Source organism: Petromyzon marinus, chromosome 65, assembly GCF_048934315.1.
Source record: "Petromyzon marinus isolate PM22_M1 ecotype Great Lakes invasive population chromosome 65, UKy_Petmar_22M1.pri1.0, whole genome shotgun sequence".
Taxonomy (NCBI): Eukaryota; Metazoa; Chordata; class Hyperoartia; order Petromyzontiformes; family Petromyzontidae; genus Petromyzon; species Petromyzon marinus.
Window position 1 is genome coordinate 8,562,338 of NC_133731.1, and position 17,689 is coordinate 8,580,026.

At 49.8% G+C, this 17,689-nt stretch overlaps 2 protein-coding genes across 3 annotated transcripts in view; one reads left to right on the forward strand and one right to left on the reverse strand.

Moving 5' to 3' along the window:
• LOC116956391 (polypeptide N-acetylgalactosaminyltransferase 18-like) overlaps positions 1-3,896 on the reverse strand; it is a 49,774-nt gene extending 45,878 nt beyond the window's left edge. The window contains exon 1 of the mRNA XM_032977978.2: positions 3,704-3,896. Coding sequence (XP_032833869.1) covers positions 3,704-3,845 — 142 coding nt within the window. The 5' untranslated portion in view covers positions 3,846-3,896. The remainder of the gene's footprint in view (positions 1-3,703) is intronic.
• Positions 858-17,689, forward strand: part of LOC116956392 (polypeptide N-acetylgalactosaminyltransferase 18-like) — a 91,479-nt gene continuing 74,647 nt past the window's right edge. Inside the window, exon 1 of one of the 2 annotated variants that reach the window (XM_076054348.1) lies at positions 858-1,579. In XM_076054348.1, the coding sequence (XP_075910463.1) occupies positions 1,322-1,579 (258 nt within the window). In that variant the 5' untranslated portion in view covers positions 858-1,321. The remainder of the gene's footprint in view (positions 1,580-17,689) is intronic. The other variant, XM_032977980.2, reaches the window with a different exon arrangement.

Consider the following 17,689-nt stretch of genomic DNA (forward strand, 5'->3'; position numbering starts at 1 on the left):
ACTGGCTGGGTGAGTAAGCGAGCGAGTGGCTGGGTGAGTAAGCGAGCGAGTGGGTGGGTGAGTAAGAGAGCGAGTGGGTGGGTGAGTAAGCGAGCGAGTGGGTGGGTGAGTAAGCGAGCGAGTGGGTGGGTGAGTAAGCGAGCGAGTGGGTGGGTGAGTAAGCGATGCGAGTGGCTGGGTGAGTGAGTAAGTGAGCGAGTGGCTGGGTGGGTGAGTAAGCGAGCGAGTGGCTGGCTGGGTGAGTAAACGAGTGACTGGCTGGGTGAGTAAGCGAGCGAGTGGCCGGGTGAGTAAGCGAGCGAGTGGGTGGGTGGGTGAGTAAGAGAGCGAGTGGGTGAGTAAGCGAGCGAGTGGGTGGGTGAGTAAGCGAGCGAGTGGCTGGGTGAGTAAGCGAGCGAGTGGGTGGGTGGGTGAGTAAGAGAGCGAGTGGGTGGGTGAGTAAGCGAGCGAGTGGGTGGGTGGGTGAGTAAGCGAGCGAGTGGGTGGGTGGGTGGGTGAGTAAGCGAGCGAGTGGGTGGGTGGGTGAGTAAGCGAGCGAGTGGGTGGGTGGGTGGGTGAGTAAGCGAGCGAGTGGGTGGGTGGGTGAGTAAGCGAGCGAGTGGGTGGGTGGGTGGGTGAGTAAGCGAGCGAGTGGGTGGGTGGGTGGGTGAGTAAGCGAGCGAGTGGGTGGGTGGGTGGGTGAGTAAGCGAGCGAGTGGGTGGGTGGGTGGGTGAGTAAGCGAGCGAGTGGGTGGGTGGGTGGGTGAGTAAGCGAGCGAGTGGGTGGGTGGGTGAGTGAGTAAGCGAGCGAGTGGGTGGGTGGGTGAGTGAGCGAGCGAGTGGGTGGGTGAGTAAGCGAGCGAGTGGCTGCCTGAAAGGTGAGTAAACGAGTGGCTGGCTGGGTGAGTAAGCGAGCGAGTGGGTGGGTGAGTAAGCGAGCGAGTGGGTGGGTGAGTAAGCGAGCGAGTGGGTGGGTGAGTAAGCGAGCGAGCGAGTGGCTGGGTGGCTGGGTGGGCGAGTAAGCGAGCGAGTGGATGGGTGAGTAAGTGAGCGAGTGGCTGGGTGGGTGAGTAAGCGAGAGAGTGGCTGCCTGGGTGGGTAAGCGAGCGAGTGGATGGCTGGGTGAGTAAGCAAGCGAGTGGGTGGGTGGGTGAGTAAGCGAGCGAGTGGGTGGGTGAGTAAGCTAGCGAGTGGGTGGGTGAGTAAGCGAGCGAGTGGCTGCCTGGGTGGGTAAGCGAGCGAGTGGCTGCCTGGGTGGGTAAGCGAGCGAGTGGCTGGCTGGGTGAGTAAGCGAGCGAGTGGCTGCCTGGGTGGGTAAGCGAGCGAGTGGCTGGCTGGGTGGATGAGTAAGCGAGCGAGTGGCTGCTGGGTGGGTGGCTGGGTGGGTGGCTGGGCGGGTGGCTGGGTGAGTAAGCGAGCGAGTGGGTGGGTGAGTAAGCGAGCGAGCGGCTGGGTGGGTGGCTGGGTGAGCCACCGCGGAATTTATTTCCTTCAATCGCCACCTGCAACTCCTGAGCGGACCCCCACCACCTATCCCGCGCGCGTCGCTCCGGAACACTCGAGGCCGATTTCACTTCACTCACCTGAAACATTCAGCCAGGTAACGTTCTTTAGCGACTTGAAATGTTGGTTATTGTTTTTGAGTGCCGATTATGTCGCAGGTAAGTAGATTTTAGTTTTTTTGTAATCTCGCCACCTCATGTATATACGCGCGACCCATTTAAAGATGCCCCACTCATTGCTAATTTAACTCTTGCCGCTAACATTACCCCCGTGTCTCTCTCGATATCTCGGAGCCAGCGAGTATATTCTTTTTGTTCTTTTTAAAATGTGTGATTTGCTCGGGTATCTTGTTGTTTGGAAGTGATGGTTTTTTATAACAAAAACAAGATGTTAACGAACAGACGTGGAGAGAGCGAGCCAGAGAGAAAAGGAGGCTTTTAAACTTTTATTCTCTTACGTTTTGGTTTTTTCGGTAAAGTCACGTATAATTAAGAAATAGTAAACTAACATAATAGCGTACGACGTTTCGGTTGTAACACAATCAGCCATCATCAGGTACAGAAGAGCTCAATTTATGAGAGAGGGGAAACACATATCCTCAGGATGTATATACAGACACCCAAGTAGGGAGAATTGACACAGATACAACAGGGGACACAGAGAGAGAAGCATACCAGACAAACAGGGTTTAGCAAATTTTTTGGAAACCATGTAAAGCAACACAGACGGTCGGTCAAAACACAATTAACGCATAGTCCGGTTGATCACGCTATTTCAAAGATTGCTAAATTGCAAGTTAAGCATGAAACTCAAAATACAGACCGCACACACACAGACATCCGAGTAGAGCGAGCCAGCACAGAGACAAGCACACAGTAAAGTCGCCTGAAATAGGCAGAGAAGGGACTTTTTTGTCGCTCGTGCAGTAATTACGCGAGGTATCTACAAATGGATCAGCCTGCATTGAATCCCATTGTAAAATCACGCGTTTCCAATCCACCCCCCCCCCCCTGTATTTTGAATAATAAGTTCAAATTACGTCTTATTATCCGATCATTGTGTGTATGTCCAGATTTGTGTAACTTTGAGTGCGTCTTATAATCCGGTGTCGGTGCGAATCGATTTGTATCGTCACCGCCGAGTGCGTGTCCATCGCGAGCATCCACCGGTAAAAGGAACTTGGCATGTTGTACATTAATACTGCAAAACAATCCGACGTTTATACTACCAAGCGAATTACCGAATATTCTTATATTATTGAGTTGGTAACTGTTGCATTTTTTGAGGTTATAAAGGGTGTTCCGTATAAGATAACATTTTGGCGTGAACGTTACATTAATAAGATAAGGGCAAAGATCCCCCGATAGCCTTAACAGACGGTTGGGGCAAGTGCTGTTAGCGAGCACCTATGAAGGCCGGCACTGTGGCACACGATGGGGTGGGGTGGCCAGCGCCACGCCCGGCCGCCTTTGTCTCCCCAGTAACGATGTTTACACACCAGGTACTTATTTGAGGCCGAGTCGACCTAGGAGAGACCCATGACCAATTCAGATAATCGGCAATGGTGTTGGCCGTGAGCGGGAATCGAATTCGGGTTGTCGGTTTCATAGCGCATCGGTCACCGCTCCCACACTATTCATTAGCTATACATAGTGCTGCTCTTGAAAGATAAACTCTGCACGCTTAGTGCCAGACACACGCACTCATGCACTACACTTACATAACCCCACATTCATCTCCCTCCGGTAAGTGCTATGTACTTTGTTTTTAATCACAATGAAACCTAACACCATTACGTTAGGTTGCATTGTGTTCCTGGGTGTGTAATTATAAATCTTGCGAGCTTCGACTCGGCTTCATGTATTTTGTTTACTGTTAGCTTGATCAAATATTACGCAACAGGTCATAATCAACATCGAGTTTTACGTTTATGGAACTGGAATAAATAATGAAGAATGCGTCCAAGCCGGCAGAATGGATGACGATGACATTATCGAAATGTAATTGGATCATCGGCTGCTCGAATGTGTGGTTCCTATACAATTTTTGCAATTCAGTAGTTTTTTTTAGCAAACTTGCAATTTATTGTAATGAAAATATAAGCAGCAATCTCTCCACCGTGTGACCCCACCAACGTCAATTATTTGCGTGCCAAATTAAAGCGATGGGAAGTGCAAATAATGAAGATTCGTCGATGCCGAGGTATTTCTAAAATACTCACAAATCAAGGAGCTTGCAATCTTTCTCTTTAATATCTTCACCGAACTCTGAGCGTCAACTTTACGTTTCGCATACGCGAGCCGCAGAAATGCGTTTCTGTGATTTACACGAATCCTAAGAGAAGCCACAACCGGTGTGGACATGAAAATCCACGGCCCTCTTCAACTTCCTCAAGAAAATAAAGATGACCACAGCGAAAATGGTGGTGGTGTGTGGGGGTGGTGGTGGTAGCGTGGGGTGTGGGGGGGGTGGTGGTAGCGTGGGGTGTGGGGGGGGGTGGTAGCGTGGGGTGTGGGGGGGGGTAGCGTAGGGTGTGGGGGGGGGTGGTGGTAGCGTAGGGTGGGGGGGTGGGTGGTGGTAGCGTGGGGTGTGGGGGGGGGGGTGGTAGCGTGGGGTGGGGGGGTGGTGGTAGCGTGGGGTGGGTGGGTGGGTGGGTGGTGGTGGTGATAGCGTAGGGTGGGGGGGTGGTGATAGCGTAGGGTGGGGGGGTGGTGGTAGGGTGGGGGGGTAGTGGTAGGGTGGGGGAGTGGTGGTAGGGTGGGGGGGTGGTGGTAGGGTGGGGGGGTGGTGGTAGGGTGGGGGGGTGGTGGTAGGGTGGGGGGGGTGGTGGTAGGGTGGGGGGGTGGTGGTAGGGTGGGGGGTGGTGGTAGGGTGGGGGGGTGGTGGTAGCGTGGGGTGGGGGGGGTGGTAGCGTGGGGTCGGGGGGGTGGTAGCGTGGGGTGGGTGGGTGGTGGTGGTAGCGTGTGGTGTGGCGGTGGCGGTGGAGGTGGCGGTGGTGGTGGCGGTGGTGGTGTGGGGGTGGCGGTGGCGGTGTGGGGGTGGCGGTGGTGGTAGCGTGGGGTGGGTGGTGGTGGTGGTAATAGCGATATCGACAAGTCTAACAAGGCTGAAGTCTCCAAATAACTTTTACGTGCGAGTGATCGCGACCCGAACTTGGCCGTGAAGGTCGTAGTAATAATCGATGTAGTAGTGGTAGTTACCGTTTGTAGGGGGCGAGGATAAAGGCGCAGCAATATCCTTGCTGGTTCACAACCCTCCTGCTTGGGCGAGACGATTGTGTTTGTCAGCTAGTGTCCGCCACGTCGATTTATTTATTTATTTCGACTAATTAGGATAAAGGCGCAGCCCCTGCGATGTCTTCCCTGTTTCACGCCACTCCCTTTGAGAACGGCTTTTTGTGTTTACTTGATTTGGCTCCCCCCCCCCCCCTGTACTCTCGCACCTCCGACTAGTACGGTTTGGCTACGTAGGGTGTGAAAGAAGTTCAACATCCACACGTACAAAGAGACCCACAGAATCTCTCGGCTTAATTCGGTACACGTGTCGCACCTGCAATGGCTCCCGATGATATAATTACATTTCGAGAATGTCATCCACTCCGCCGGCTTGGACGCGTTCTTAATTATTCATACTCGGTCCGTGGGCTTACAACTCGACATTTGTGATAACCTGTCGAGTAACATTTGACATATTCTTAGTTCTTTCGGTAAAGTCACGTTGAAAGGAAACAATAAAATAATAAATTATATAAAAACAATAAAAATTCTCACGACGTTTCGACCATAACACAAACGGTCGTCATCAGGTGTGTCGGTTTGCATAAATTTATTAATTTGCAAACGGTGTATTTATTTATTTATTTCTAAAAACCGTCAGCGCCACGCGCAGCGATTTGGCAGTTTATTTAGAAGGACTAGTCCATCTATGTTCTGAAAAGAGGAGGGGGGAGACGAAAAATTAATGTATGCTGTCTGAAAGCCACTGTAAGCACGTGGCGCTAACGTGTTTTTTTTTTTATAAATAAATAAATACACCGTTTAAAAATAAATTTATGCAAACCTGCAATGATTCATCTTCTTTGGTTCTTTCGGTAAAGTCACGTAGAATGAGAATGTCCTACCAGACAGTCGCGCCCCTTCACCTGATGAAGGCCCGCTTGTGTTGTGGCCGAAACGTCGTGAGAATATTATTGTGTTATTTTTATTTTATCAATTTATCATTTTATTCTCATTCTACGTGACTTTACCGAAAGAACCAAAGAAGATGAATCATTGCAGTCACGAAAGCTTTAAATCGAAATTTATGCAAACCGACACACCTAATGACGACCGTTTGTGTTATGGTCGAAACGTTGTGAGAATTTTTATTGTTTTATATATATATATTATTATTTAATTGTTTCCCTTCAACGTGACTTTACCGAAAGAACTAAGAATATGAATAACTGCAGTCACGAAAGCTTTAAATCAAAATTCAACATTTGACAGTCAACAGTCTACAAAAGCCATGCAGCCAAGTAGAGGCTCACACCATTTATAATTATTACACATTTAGAAATACATGTTCCTACTTAACGCGATCGCGAATGATGCGAATGCGGGCTTATGTGAGTATTGTGTATAATGTGTGCGTTATGTGAGTATTGTGTATGATGTGTGCGTTATGTGAGTATTGTGTATAATGTGTGTGTTATGTGAGTATTGTGTATAATGTGTGCGTTATGTGAGTATTGTGTATAATGTGCGCGTTATGTGAGTATTGTATAATGTGTGCGTTATGTGAGTATTGTGTATAATGTGTGTGTTATGTGAGTATTGTGTATGATGTGTGTGTGGCTCTGAGGATGCAGAGTTGTGTATATATAAAAGTAATGGTGTGGGAGCGGCTGGCGCTACGCTGGGCTGCAAACCCGGCGAGCCAATTTCGATTCCGCTCACGGCCAGCACCAGTGACGATGATTTGAACCGGTCCTGGGTCACCCCTAGATGTGTCGTAAACATCGCCCCTGGGGAGACATGCAGCCGGGCGTGGTGCTTGCTGGCCACCACCCCCCCCCCCCCCCCCCCCCCGTGTCGCGTGCCGGCCTTCATAGATGCTGCTCGCTCACAGCCCTTGTCCCAGCAGGCTGTTCGGGCTATACGGGGGTTCTTGTCTTTGTGTGCGTGTGGAGTTTGCATGGTCTCCCCCTGTTTCTGTAAAGTGAAAGTGTATGTGAGCGAGTATGAGAGTGAGTGTGAGTTAGAGTGGCGTGTGTATGATCTCCCCCTGTTCTGCGTGGGGTTTCTCCTCCCGTAGCTAAACCCACACCCACAGTGGAACTGCTATTCGCCCAAACCACATCCCCGAATGCTGATAAATCCCCTGCAGGTGACTCGACTGGGATCATGCAGCAGCATCGCCCCCATCCCCTTACTGCGACAAACCTGGCAAGACCCTCCTAATTAACGGGGCTTGTGACTCTGTTAAAAAGGCGGAATTAGTTCCGACCTCCGCATTTTAAACACTCTTGTTCCATTTGAAGCCTATGCGGGTCTTGCGTGTATTACACATGCTATTGTGGCTACAATTTAGTTTGACTTTTATATTTAACACTGTTTAAAGCAATGACGCACACCTTGCAGCGAGAGTGACCCAGTCGGTTCAGGGCGCCACGAGGTCGCGATGTGAACTCCCTCGCCTGGTATACGGCGGGAGGTCGTGGGTTCGATCCCGACCCTGACGCCTGCTGCTGTCTATTTGGAGTTTGCGCCTCTCTCTCTTTCTCTCCCCGTGGACGCGTCGATTGTTTTTCTCCAGGTCCTCCGGTTTTACCCTCCACATTTAGACTCCACTTAGTTGTGCTGCTGCCGCTGCTGCTGTCGTTTGTGATAGGCAGGTCGCTTCTGAAAAAGAGCGATATAGCTCAGTGCGTCTTACCTGGTGAATTATCAGATGCGTTTCTGCGTCCGTCTGGAACGTTTTTCCTTCCGATATTAGGAAGCCACTGGGAGCTCTGCACTTGGAAATCATCATACAGATTGAAAAAACATGTTTTTTAAGAACTGCTTTTTGTGTTCAGTTGCCTTTCCCCTCGCACCTCCGATTGGCGCGTTTGACTACGTGCGGTGCCAAAGAAGTTCAACGTGGGACAACCCGTGGTGGTGTGAGGTGTGCACGCTGCTGCTGCTGCTGCTTGGTGCACAGGGGCGTGCGTGTGCCCGTGAGCGAGGGTGGCACGAACCAGGGGATACGAGAAACGTGACCCCTCCCCTCCCTCCCCTCCCCTCCCCTCCCTCCCCTCCCTCCCCTCCCTCCCGTCCCTCCCCTCCCTCCCCTCCCCTCCCTCCCCTCCCTCCCTTCCCTCCCCTCCCTCCCCTCCCTCCCCTCCCTCCCCTCCCTCCCCATTGCCCATGGCCGCTCGCCTGCGCGACAAGCGTTGTGATGCGCAACGTGTTGGGTAACTCCCCACCTCAGCCGACGTGGAAGGGGAGGCCAAAGATACCAATTGGCAAGGATCTCCGTGTGTTTCTCTCGAACTTCCCTATAGTCGACAGAGCCCCTTCGGCCAGCATTGTCGTTCGAATCAGAAGATGTATTTTATACTGCTGGAGGAATCCGATGAGCTATAAAGCTCTTTTCACAGAGCTCCAGTATAGAGGCACGGTGTCAGAACGTGAAAACAACAAACAACAGATTACAGTACTGCACATTGACCCCCATAACCAGTAGCGTAACGAGCGTAACGAGCGTAACGAGCATGGGGACGTGGCAGGGGGCCACCTCCTCCACCTCCCGCTGGGGACACCCGTCGCAGCCTCGTAAAGAGATTTCAACAACAGTGCAAAAAGAACAACACAATCGGTTAAAACGCGGGTTCACATTTTTTTTTTGCATGAGAATGTATTTAATTGACGTTACACGTTTTTATTGAAATGAAATAATCGATTAATTAATTATTCTTTTTTAAAAAAAAATCATCAATGTTGCAACGACGCCACGACTACGGAGCTGTAAGTGGTGGCTCGTAGACGGAGCGCCCCCTTGCAGCGAGAAATGTTCGACACCGTGAGCGCGTCACGACGATGTGGATTAGGGGCGATGGAGGAGCAGCCGTGGTGTATATATATACTCTAATAGCCTCTAGGTTGCGTGACTGTGCGAGAGACAAATCAAATATTGGGCCAATACCCGAACCGACCACCCCCCCCCCCCCCCACCCCTGCGCTGATAATAATGTAGAGTTGCTATGCTAACATGGCCTCTGAACTCATAATGTAGCTCCTAAGCCCACACGCCCCCTTAACTGCTCATGCCTAGCTCAATTTCATCTCCGGACGTGAGAGAGATACGTGTAGACAGCGCAGTGGCTGTTAACGTAGCAAAAACAATAAAAACTCAACCCAAACTTTGGACGTGTTTAGAGTTCATGAGATGGGCCACCCGCGGGTTTCCGATCGTGAGCTGTGTGTCTGTGGGTGGGTGTCAGTGTGTGTATGCAATATCTTTTCATCGGTTGCGTAACGCTGTGTGGAAGCTACCTGGCCTGTCGCTCCGCACTAAGCTTCAGGTCTTCTCGGCCATGGTCATTCCCTCCCTTCTCTACGCTTGCGAAACGTGGACCCCCCTAATGGAACATCTTCGCCGGTTAGAAACATTTAGGCTAGCCTGCCTACGATCCATCCTGGGTTTAACCAGACTGGATTGTGTGAGGAGCTCACAAATCCTTGAAAGATCTGGGCAAGGTTCCATCGGTGAGCTCCTCCGGCGGGGAAGGCTGCGATGGCTGGGTCATGTAGCCCGCATGCCCAGCCACCGCATGCCGAAACAACTTTTGTTCGGCCGGATTGAGGGGGCTAAGCCGGCGCGGCACGGGCTAGAGAAGGGATGGAGTGATGTGGTACAGGAGGACGTGGAGCTAAGTGGACTTGCCGATTACTGGTACCAGCGGTGTCAAGATCGGCCTCTGTGGAGGAGGCTCGTGAAGGACGCTACTGGGCAGTTGGAGGCAGTCGCCCTCCAACAACAACGGAGGGCGGAGGAGCGACGCTCACAACAACGAGCGGAGCGCCGGGTGGCTAAAGCACAGCAGGTTGCCACAGTATTGGGCACAGGTGGTGCATCAGCCAGTCATCTCAGTCAGTCGACCCGTGGCACCTGGGTCTGCCCCGTGACCTCCTGCCAGCGGGCGTTCGACACTTCACGTGGCCTCAGGGTGCACATAGCCTGGCACAAGCGTCGTGGTGACGTCACCGCCACTTAGTGGCGAATGGCGGTTGTTGTATGTCTATGAATGTGTGTCGGTGTCTGTATGTGTGTGTGTGGGGAGCGGTGGTGTAGCGGTTAGCGCTACGCTGCGCTTCGAACCTGGCGACCCGGGTTTGATTCCCCCTCACTGCCAACACCGGTCACGATTGTCCGAACCGGTCCTGGACCTCCCCTAGGTCGACTCAGCCTCAAATTAGTACCTAGTGCGATGCGTAAACATCGCCGCGAGGGAGACAAAGGCGGCCGGGCGTGCTGTTGTGGTCACCCACCCCCTCGCGTGCCGTGCCGGCCTTTATTGGTGCTCGCGAACAGCACTTGCCCCAACAGTCTGTTAAAGCTCATCGGGGTATCTTTGTCTTTGTATTACTCATCACCTCCCGAAACAAGTTCTTGGGCAACACTGGCAGGAGGAGACGTGGTGGGATGGGGTGAGACCCTGGAGAAACCCAGCCAGAGAGATGCACCCAGGGGCACAACTGAAGGGGGGGGGGGGGGGGGTTATGCGGGATCCGACTGTTGGCCGCCTCCTATCTCCTGACTCGCTTTACTGAAATAGCTACGGATGTTTTGATTTAAAGCTTTCGTGACTGTAGAGATTCATATTCTTGGTTCTTTCGGTAAAGCCACGTAGAATTGAAACAATAAAATAATAAAAATATAAAACAATAATTTTATTGTTTTATATTTTTATTATTATTGTTTTATGTTTTTATTATTTTATTGTTTCCCTTCTACTTGACTTTACCGAAAGAACTAAGAAAATATATAAGCTACGGATGTTTTTTTTAACGCCGTATATAAAATAACATGTAGGCTGTAACTATATATTATTATTTAAGTTTCACCCTTGTATTGCGTTTAGATGGTGACAGTCTCAGTGACTCTATTAATAAAAGTTATTTATTTAAAGGTGCAATGCTAAACAATTAAGTTATCGTGAATCTTGCTTTCATGCCGGCCCCATCACGCAACCTGATGCTGCCCTATTGATACGATAGCCAGATGCGAAAGCGGGCTTGGTTCATGGTAGACCTCAGGTCGTTTTTAATGAATATTTTATTTCTTCCGAATAATGTTGTCTTTACGTGTTCTGTTCCTTGTGTATGTCTTGTTGATTCGGGGCCTCTTCATGGCCGACTGGGCCCCTACGCGTCGCGTCACCTTGTCACACTTACCCCTCCCCATGGTTTTGAAATGTCAGACGGGGGCACTAAGCTGTTGTGAGCTCGTCTCCTACCCTTCGGTATTTTATCCGGGGGACAGAGTGGTGGCGTTGAGTTCAATTCCAGGCCAAGGGTGAGACGAGATTCTTCGCCCCTTCCCGCTCCCCCCCGGGTACCGTGCCACCACCCCCCCCCCCCGCCCCAAACCTGCACTGACCAGCGTGGTGAAGTATGGTCAAACAACTGGCTGGATTGCGTTTCATTCAGATAGATGAAAAGGTCGGTTAAGTGAACGTGTAAAGAAATTGACAATGACTCCAACTGCATGCAAAAAGGTGACTGGACAAACGATCTATTTTATTTTACCAGGCAAGGCCCACTGAGCTACGTAGCTTTTTTTTGTTAATCCAACTGGCTATCACAAAAGATAGCCCAACGACAAGTGACTTGTCATCATCACCGTGTGGACATTTATAGCAGTAGCCAAAGACTCCAAACGCGTGGTGATGTTGATTCTAAATGTCGAGGGAAAACCGGAGGACTTGGAGAAAAATCCATGCAACCACGGGGTAGAGAGAGAAAGACGCACAAACTCCAAAAATACAACAGGCGACAGGGTCGGTATCAAAATCACGACCTCCGGCATACCAGGTGAGGGAATTAACATCTCGCCACCATGGAGCCCCTAGAATACCGTACTGTGCGTGAGATGGATCCCTCTGAATGCCGCACGAATTCTGCGCTGCATGTGAGTGGTTAATCGGTTGGCACGGATATGCGGCGTTGTACCCTGTTGTATATGTTGGGTATGAAAATTTGATGAAAATAAAAAAAAAATGAAATTTGGAAAAATGTGTGTCCGAAATTAAGTAAATTTATGTAATTATGCGCATAAATTATGCTAATCCGAGATATAATCATATTAGCGTATGTGAGTGTGCACGGTTATGCTAATGTAAGCCTTTATGATAATTAGGCCCTGCCTCACTGACGAGGGTTGTATTATCAATTGGGATAATACAATTGATCGTATGAGGTCATGCCAGATTAAACTCGGCTTCGTTGTCAAGGTTCGTATTATCAATCGGTATGTTACTTTATTCTCGCTTTAACCTTTACTGATTATGTCTTAGTGTTTTGTGTCAGGTCTCTAAATTCAAATCTCAACGCAGGATACAGTTCTTGTGAATAAGATTATTACGCATGAACTCAGGAATGAACACTCAAACACTTCTGTTTTAAGCGGTTTTAATTCTGAACAAACTTTAACACTCTAATATGCGAACTCTCATGTTTGGAATTATCAACACAGTATCATCGGGGAATTTTCCCTCAGGTGGCGGTACATTTAACATCAATGATTGCATTGTTTCACTTTGGCAACAGCACCTATGATTAATTCCGCCGCGTAACGCGAGCTCAGTTGGTGATGGGGAGAGTCTTTAAAACAGGCATGCACAATATTATAACAAAACCTTAATACATTCTAATATGCAAATTATTATGCTTGAAATTGTCAACACAGTACTCCAGGCGATATTCCCCTCATTGACCATACATGTAACCCTCAATAATCACGTTGTTAATTGGGTAACAGATCAATTGATTACTTCAGAGTAACGCGAGTATACACGGCAAATAGGAATAAAAAGTCCTGAAAAATTCATCCGACGATATTCATGCGAAAGGCGATAAAAGCAATTTTTATACCCCAAAGGCAAAGTATACGTCAATAGATTCATCGGCAAGATTATGCAATAAAAAATAAAAAAACGAACGACCAAGATGCTTCTAAATGACCTTATCCATGTAACTCAATGGGCAGCAATGTTCTTCACGATCAGTCGATATTTAATGCACTCTTATAATTAGTCTTAATATTGTGTGGGTGCGGTGGATTGTCTCTTTGGTAAATTCTTGTGTGATTAGATGCCGGGAGCGTCATGGGTTTGTGAGGGTGGGGGAGGGGCATACGAACAACGGCTGGTTCCCTCTATCTCTTGGCGTCGGACGTTGGCTGAAGGTTCTCTCCGCCGCTGGGTGATGAGCTGTGTCGGCACGATGCCCTCTCCTTGGAAATGCACGATCGCGCTCGTGCGCTGGCAGCTGACACCCTTGCTCACGGGCGGCTGGTCAGGCTCTTTCCACTTCTGGAGGCGCTGCGTCGGCACGTTGTTGGTCCTTGAAGATGCTCGATCGCGCTCGCCGCTGGTCCGCTGACAGCAGCAGGCTCCTTCCACTGCTGGAGGAGCTGCGTTGCATGCACTCTCTCCTGGTAGCTTGCTCCAATGCTTGGTGGAGCTGGTTGCGCTGGTTGCTCTGTAGCTGGGAGCTGGCACTCGATGTAGAGTAAAACTATTTTAGCGATACTTCGTCTTTCAGCTCTAAACTCACACTCGGTGACACATCGCTACTCTGCAGGCCTCGCCATCCTCGGTTGATTGCGGGGCCCATTGCGGGGCCCACCCCGGAGCCTGCTGCTCGCCGCCCTCTTCTGTCGCTCGCCGAGCTGAATTGACGAGCTGATGGTCGCTGTTTATATCCAAAAAAATCTCCCCTCTGCGCGTCTCTTGCGAGAGGAAAAAACAGATGCTCACTCCGTCATGTTCTTTCACAAAAGGCCGGCCGGATTCCTTTGATCTCGCTCTGCGTTGTGGGGGGGGGGGGGGGGGGGGGTCCGTGTGTTTGTGTGTCCATGGTCCACACCCGAGACGGCTTTTCTTCTTAGAGCCTAAAAGGCATCTTCTGGTCCAACACCAATGGAGACTAGGCTCTAAGAAAAGCCGTCTCGGGTGTGGACCAATCAAATTCAAGGACAGTGCATATTATTATCAGAGTTGTCTTTTTTGTTTGCATTTTGACTGCTTGTGTTGTGGTTATTGCATGCATGATGCCTTGAATAAAGGTGTCAGTTTTTGTGCCAGTTAATATGGTAAAACCTATTCCTATAAGTGTATTCGTCATTATAAACACTACACCTCCAAAGTTGATTCATTGTTGTGGGGACATTACCAATTGTCACGACAGGAACGTCACCCCATTGTCACGACCGTACCTCTGAACATTTCCGTCCCCTTCAACTCGGACTTCAGCAGTGATGAACCACCACAGTCACCTGCCTGACGTTGTTCCACTGTACACTAATCAGAGGTCAAAACAGGAGGTCCCTGATAAGCTATTTTGGTGGACACCACAATAACAGCGCGTCGCTGTTTTGCTGTGGATTGACACCCAACCAAGGTGCACTCTCTCCATCTCATCATCATCACCATCACCGTCCTCATGGCCATCACCATCACCGTAATCATCAACGCCATCATCATCATCATCATCGCCATCATCATCGCCATCATCATCATCGCCATCACCATCATCGTTATCATCACCATCGTCACCATCATCATCATTATCACCACGGTCACCATTATCACCGTGATGACAGCGCGTGGCTGCTTTGTTGTAAATTGACACCCATCCAAGGTGCACTCTCTCCGTCTCTTCATCACCACCATCACCGTCGTCACCTTTGTCAATATCACCATGGTCATAATCATCACCATGTTGTTGTGTTCCTCGCACTTTCTGTTTATAGGTGGCGTTGTGTCGCCACTTTGGAAAGGTTTAGCCAGAGACCAATCGATTACATTTTTGGTACGCGTTTTAGGCAACTGAGAAAATCGGAGACGTCTTCTGGCATTGCCGGGCACAAAGAGCAGTAGTTTTGGACGCTTGGGTCGATTCGATTTTGGTAATCGGCGAGCATGGAGCAGCAGTAACCTGAACGGAGTTGAGCCAGTTTTGTGCGAGTTGCCCGGGTCGGGGATTTTTCGTCGTCTGCTATGGGTGGGGTCCAACCCCCTAGCACGAAATTGGGGGCTTGTGGAGGCGTTCAGGCAGTGCATGGTGGCAGCGGTGTGCAAGTGGTTCAACATTGATTTGGTGGTGCTATTTGGTGGAAGAGCGTTTAAAGTAGATTGCACGTTGCCAGAGCTGAAGGAAAGCAAGGTGAATTTCATTTTCCTAGCAGGTGCAGGGGAAAGAACCAATGAGTATAGGTGCAGGGGGGGCTTTGAGTAGCTTTGTGCAAGGATGCGTTGTTGAGTGGCATGAAGCCAGATATTGATTGGTGAGAAGCTTGCAGTGTTTTTGAATCGGAAGAACTTTGGCTTCTTGGTGGAGATGGTTAATGGGCGCCATGAGGTGGCATCCTATGGCTAGGCGAAGTGCCTGGTTTTGGGCGGTTTGGAGCTTTTGGCAACCTGTAGAGGAGAGGTTTGGGCACCAAATGGGACTGGCATAATTGAGGATGGGACGTCCAATGGCCTTGTAGGTTAGGAGTAAAGTCTCCTTTTGTTGACCCCAAGATGTGCCGGATAAAACTCGTAAGATGTTATTTCGTTTGTTAACTTTTGCATGGACGTTTCTGCCGTGTTGAGCGAAGCTGAACATGATGTCAAAGGTTACACCTATAATTTTTGAGGTTTTTGCTAGTGGGAGGCGTTGGTTGTTTATTTTGACGTTGGGATGTAATTCTGCTTGATGGGAATCAGGTGTGATCATCATCAACATCATCATCATCACCACCATCATCGCCATCATCGCCATCATCACCCTCATCACAACCATTATCATCCGACACCACAACCGTTGTAATGAACGCCAAACAACGGCGGCTTCTCTACACGGCCGCGATGCCGAATGCTCTCAGAGCTATTAAGCAACAGGCCTGCACCCCTTGGCATCAAACTAAAACGCTGCTGTTTGATCTGGGCCACAGCAACCTAGAGTCCTCATCCCGCATCGTCCAGTGATATAAATCAGATCAGGGTGATTGCTGCTTGCCGGTTTGCTCGCCGCTTTGCTCTGCCCGGTTCCTTATTGCTCACCCGAGTCTACCCCTCTGTCCCCCCGATGAAGCTTGGGAGAACTGCATGGAGTTAAAATAATTCACAAACACCACGTTGTTGTGAAACCCCAACGCAGAAGATCCCTGGATTTGATCTTCCACGAAGCAGCTCATGGTCCATCCTAAACCGGATCCACTGCACAAACCATGGCAGATGCGATTACCTGATGCACTAAATAGAAAACTCTCCAGTAGTGTGCGACTTGTGGTTATCCAGAACAGACAGTACAATGTGTAACACTCCACTGGCCCATCACGTGATTGTCTGGGCATGATTGCCTGCGTATGAAATTGTAGTCGTTGCTCTGCGTCTACATCAGCATCCGTACGGAAAGAAGAGAAAGATGATTGCTCTTCGATCGCTACCGTCATGGTCACTGTTCCAGTGGGCGTCACTCGCCCATTCCTCCACCGCTGCTGCGTCTGGGACTACCAGACACTGGCTGTGTATTTGTCTCGATGTACATTGAACTTCCTTGGTGCCGTACATAGGCAACCGTGCTAATGTGAGGTGTGGGGGAAGGACGACAAACTGGACATAAAAATTAGTTCTAAATAAATGAGTTTGTCAATCTAGATGATTTGAAAATGTATAGCTCCGGTGGCTTCCTAATATGGGAAGGAAGAGCATTCCAGACGGCCGCGGAAAGCGCATCTGTTTCGTCCCATCATTCACGTATTGACAAGCCAGACTCTCCTTATGAGACACTAAATGTCGACAACAGTCGAGAGTTATTTGCCCTTCTTGATGCTGCAGAACTCCCAGGAAGGCCGTGTGGCTAATGGGATATCAGGAATGCTTAAATTTTTTTGTGTGTGGAGAAACTGAAACACGAATGAGACCTTTTTGCCTGTAGCAAAATTATGAAACATATATAAATGGACTTTACTCTTTCTAGCAATGAAACAGGAGGTGTGTGAAGATGTCGAAATTCCAAATAGTACCTTTTTCAAGTCATCACACATACTTGTGAAAAAAACATGCAAACAAACATCACCTGATAATGCTTGCATTGTCTTTGAAACTGATTGGCCGACACCAGCGACAGCCTTCTATATGGCCTTGTCTCTACACCAGTGTTAGACCAGATACATTGTCTACTGATATATTATTTATTTCATATAACGACGCTAATGATGTTTATCGAGCTACATATCAAGATGCATTCAGCTCATTAACGAGCGTCTACACACGTGGGAATGAGCCGGATCGCCTGGAGAAACCCATTCCTTGCGTGAGGGGGCAACAATCTATCCCTTACAGAAGGGACAGATGGAGATTAGTCCACACTTTGCTCTACCGCCTTCTCCTGCCGAGCCATGCTATGGCTTGCTCCTCGACGCCCACCCACGGATAGGGAAGGGAGTTCCACAGCCCATCTGTGCGGTGATTCACCAACACTCGCCGCTGCCTCCACAGCACTGGGTCACTACAGGCGAGCCACCACCAGAGATAATGATCCCTTTATAGCCTGAAAAGGATGTTAGGGGTAAGTGCTGTTAGTGAGCTCCTGATGGCCAGCACGGTACACGAGGGCGGGCGTGGGCCAGCTCCACGCCCGCCCGGCTGGCTTTGTCTCCCCAGTGGCAATGTTTTACACGCTGCACCAGGTACTCATTATGAGGCTGAGTCTACCAAGGGGAGGCCCAGGACCAGTTCAGATCATCGTCACCGGTGTTTGGTGGCCGTGAGCGGGAATTGAACTTGGGTCTCTGCCAGGTTCGTAGTGCAGTGCGCTAACAACTATGTTACCGCTCCCCCTGAACAGCCTTTAACAGATTGTAGGGGCAAGTGCTGCTAGTGAGCACTCGCACACAAAGACAGACACACCATTACCAAATACCCGCCACTCGGTGATGCCACCAAGGTACGTTTCGAGTTGGTGACTCCGCA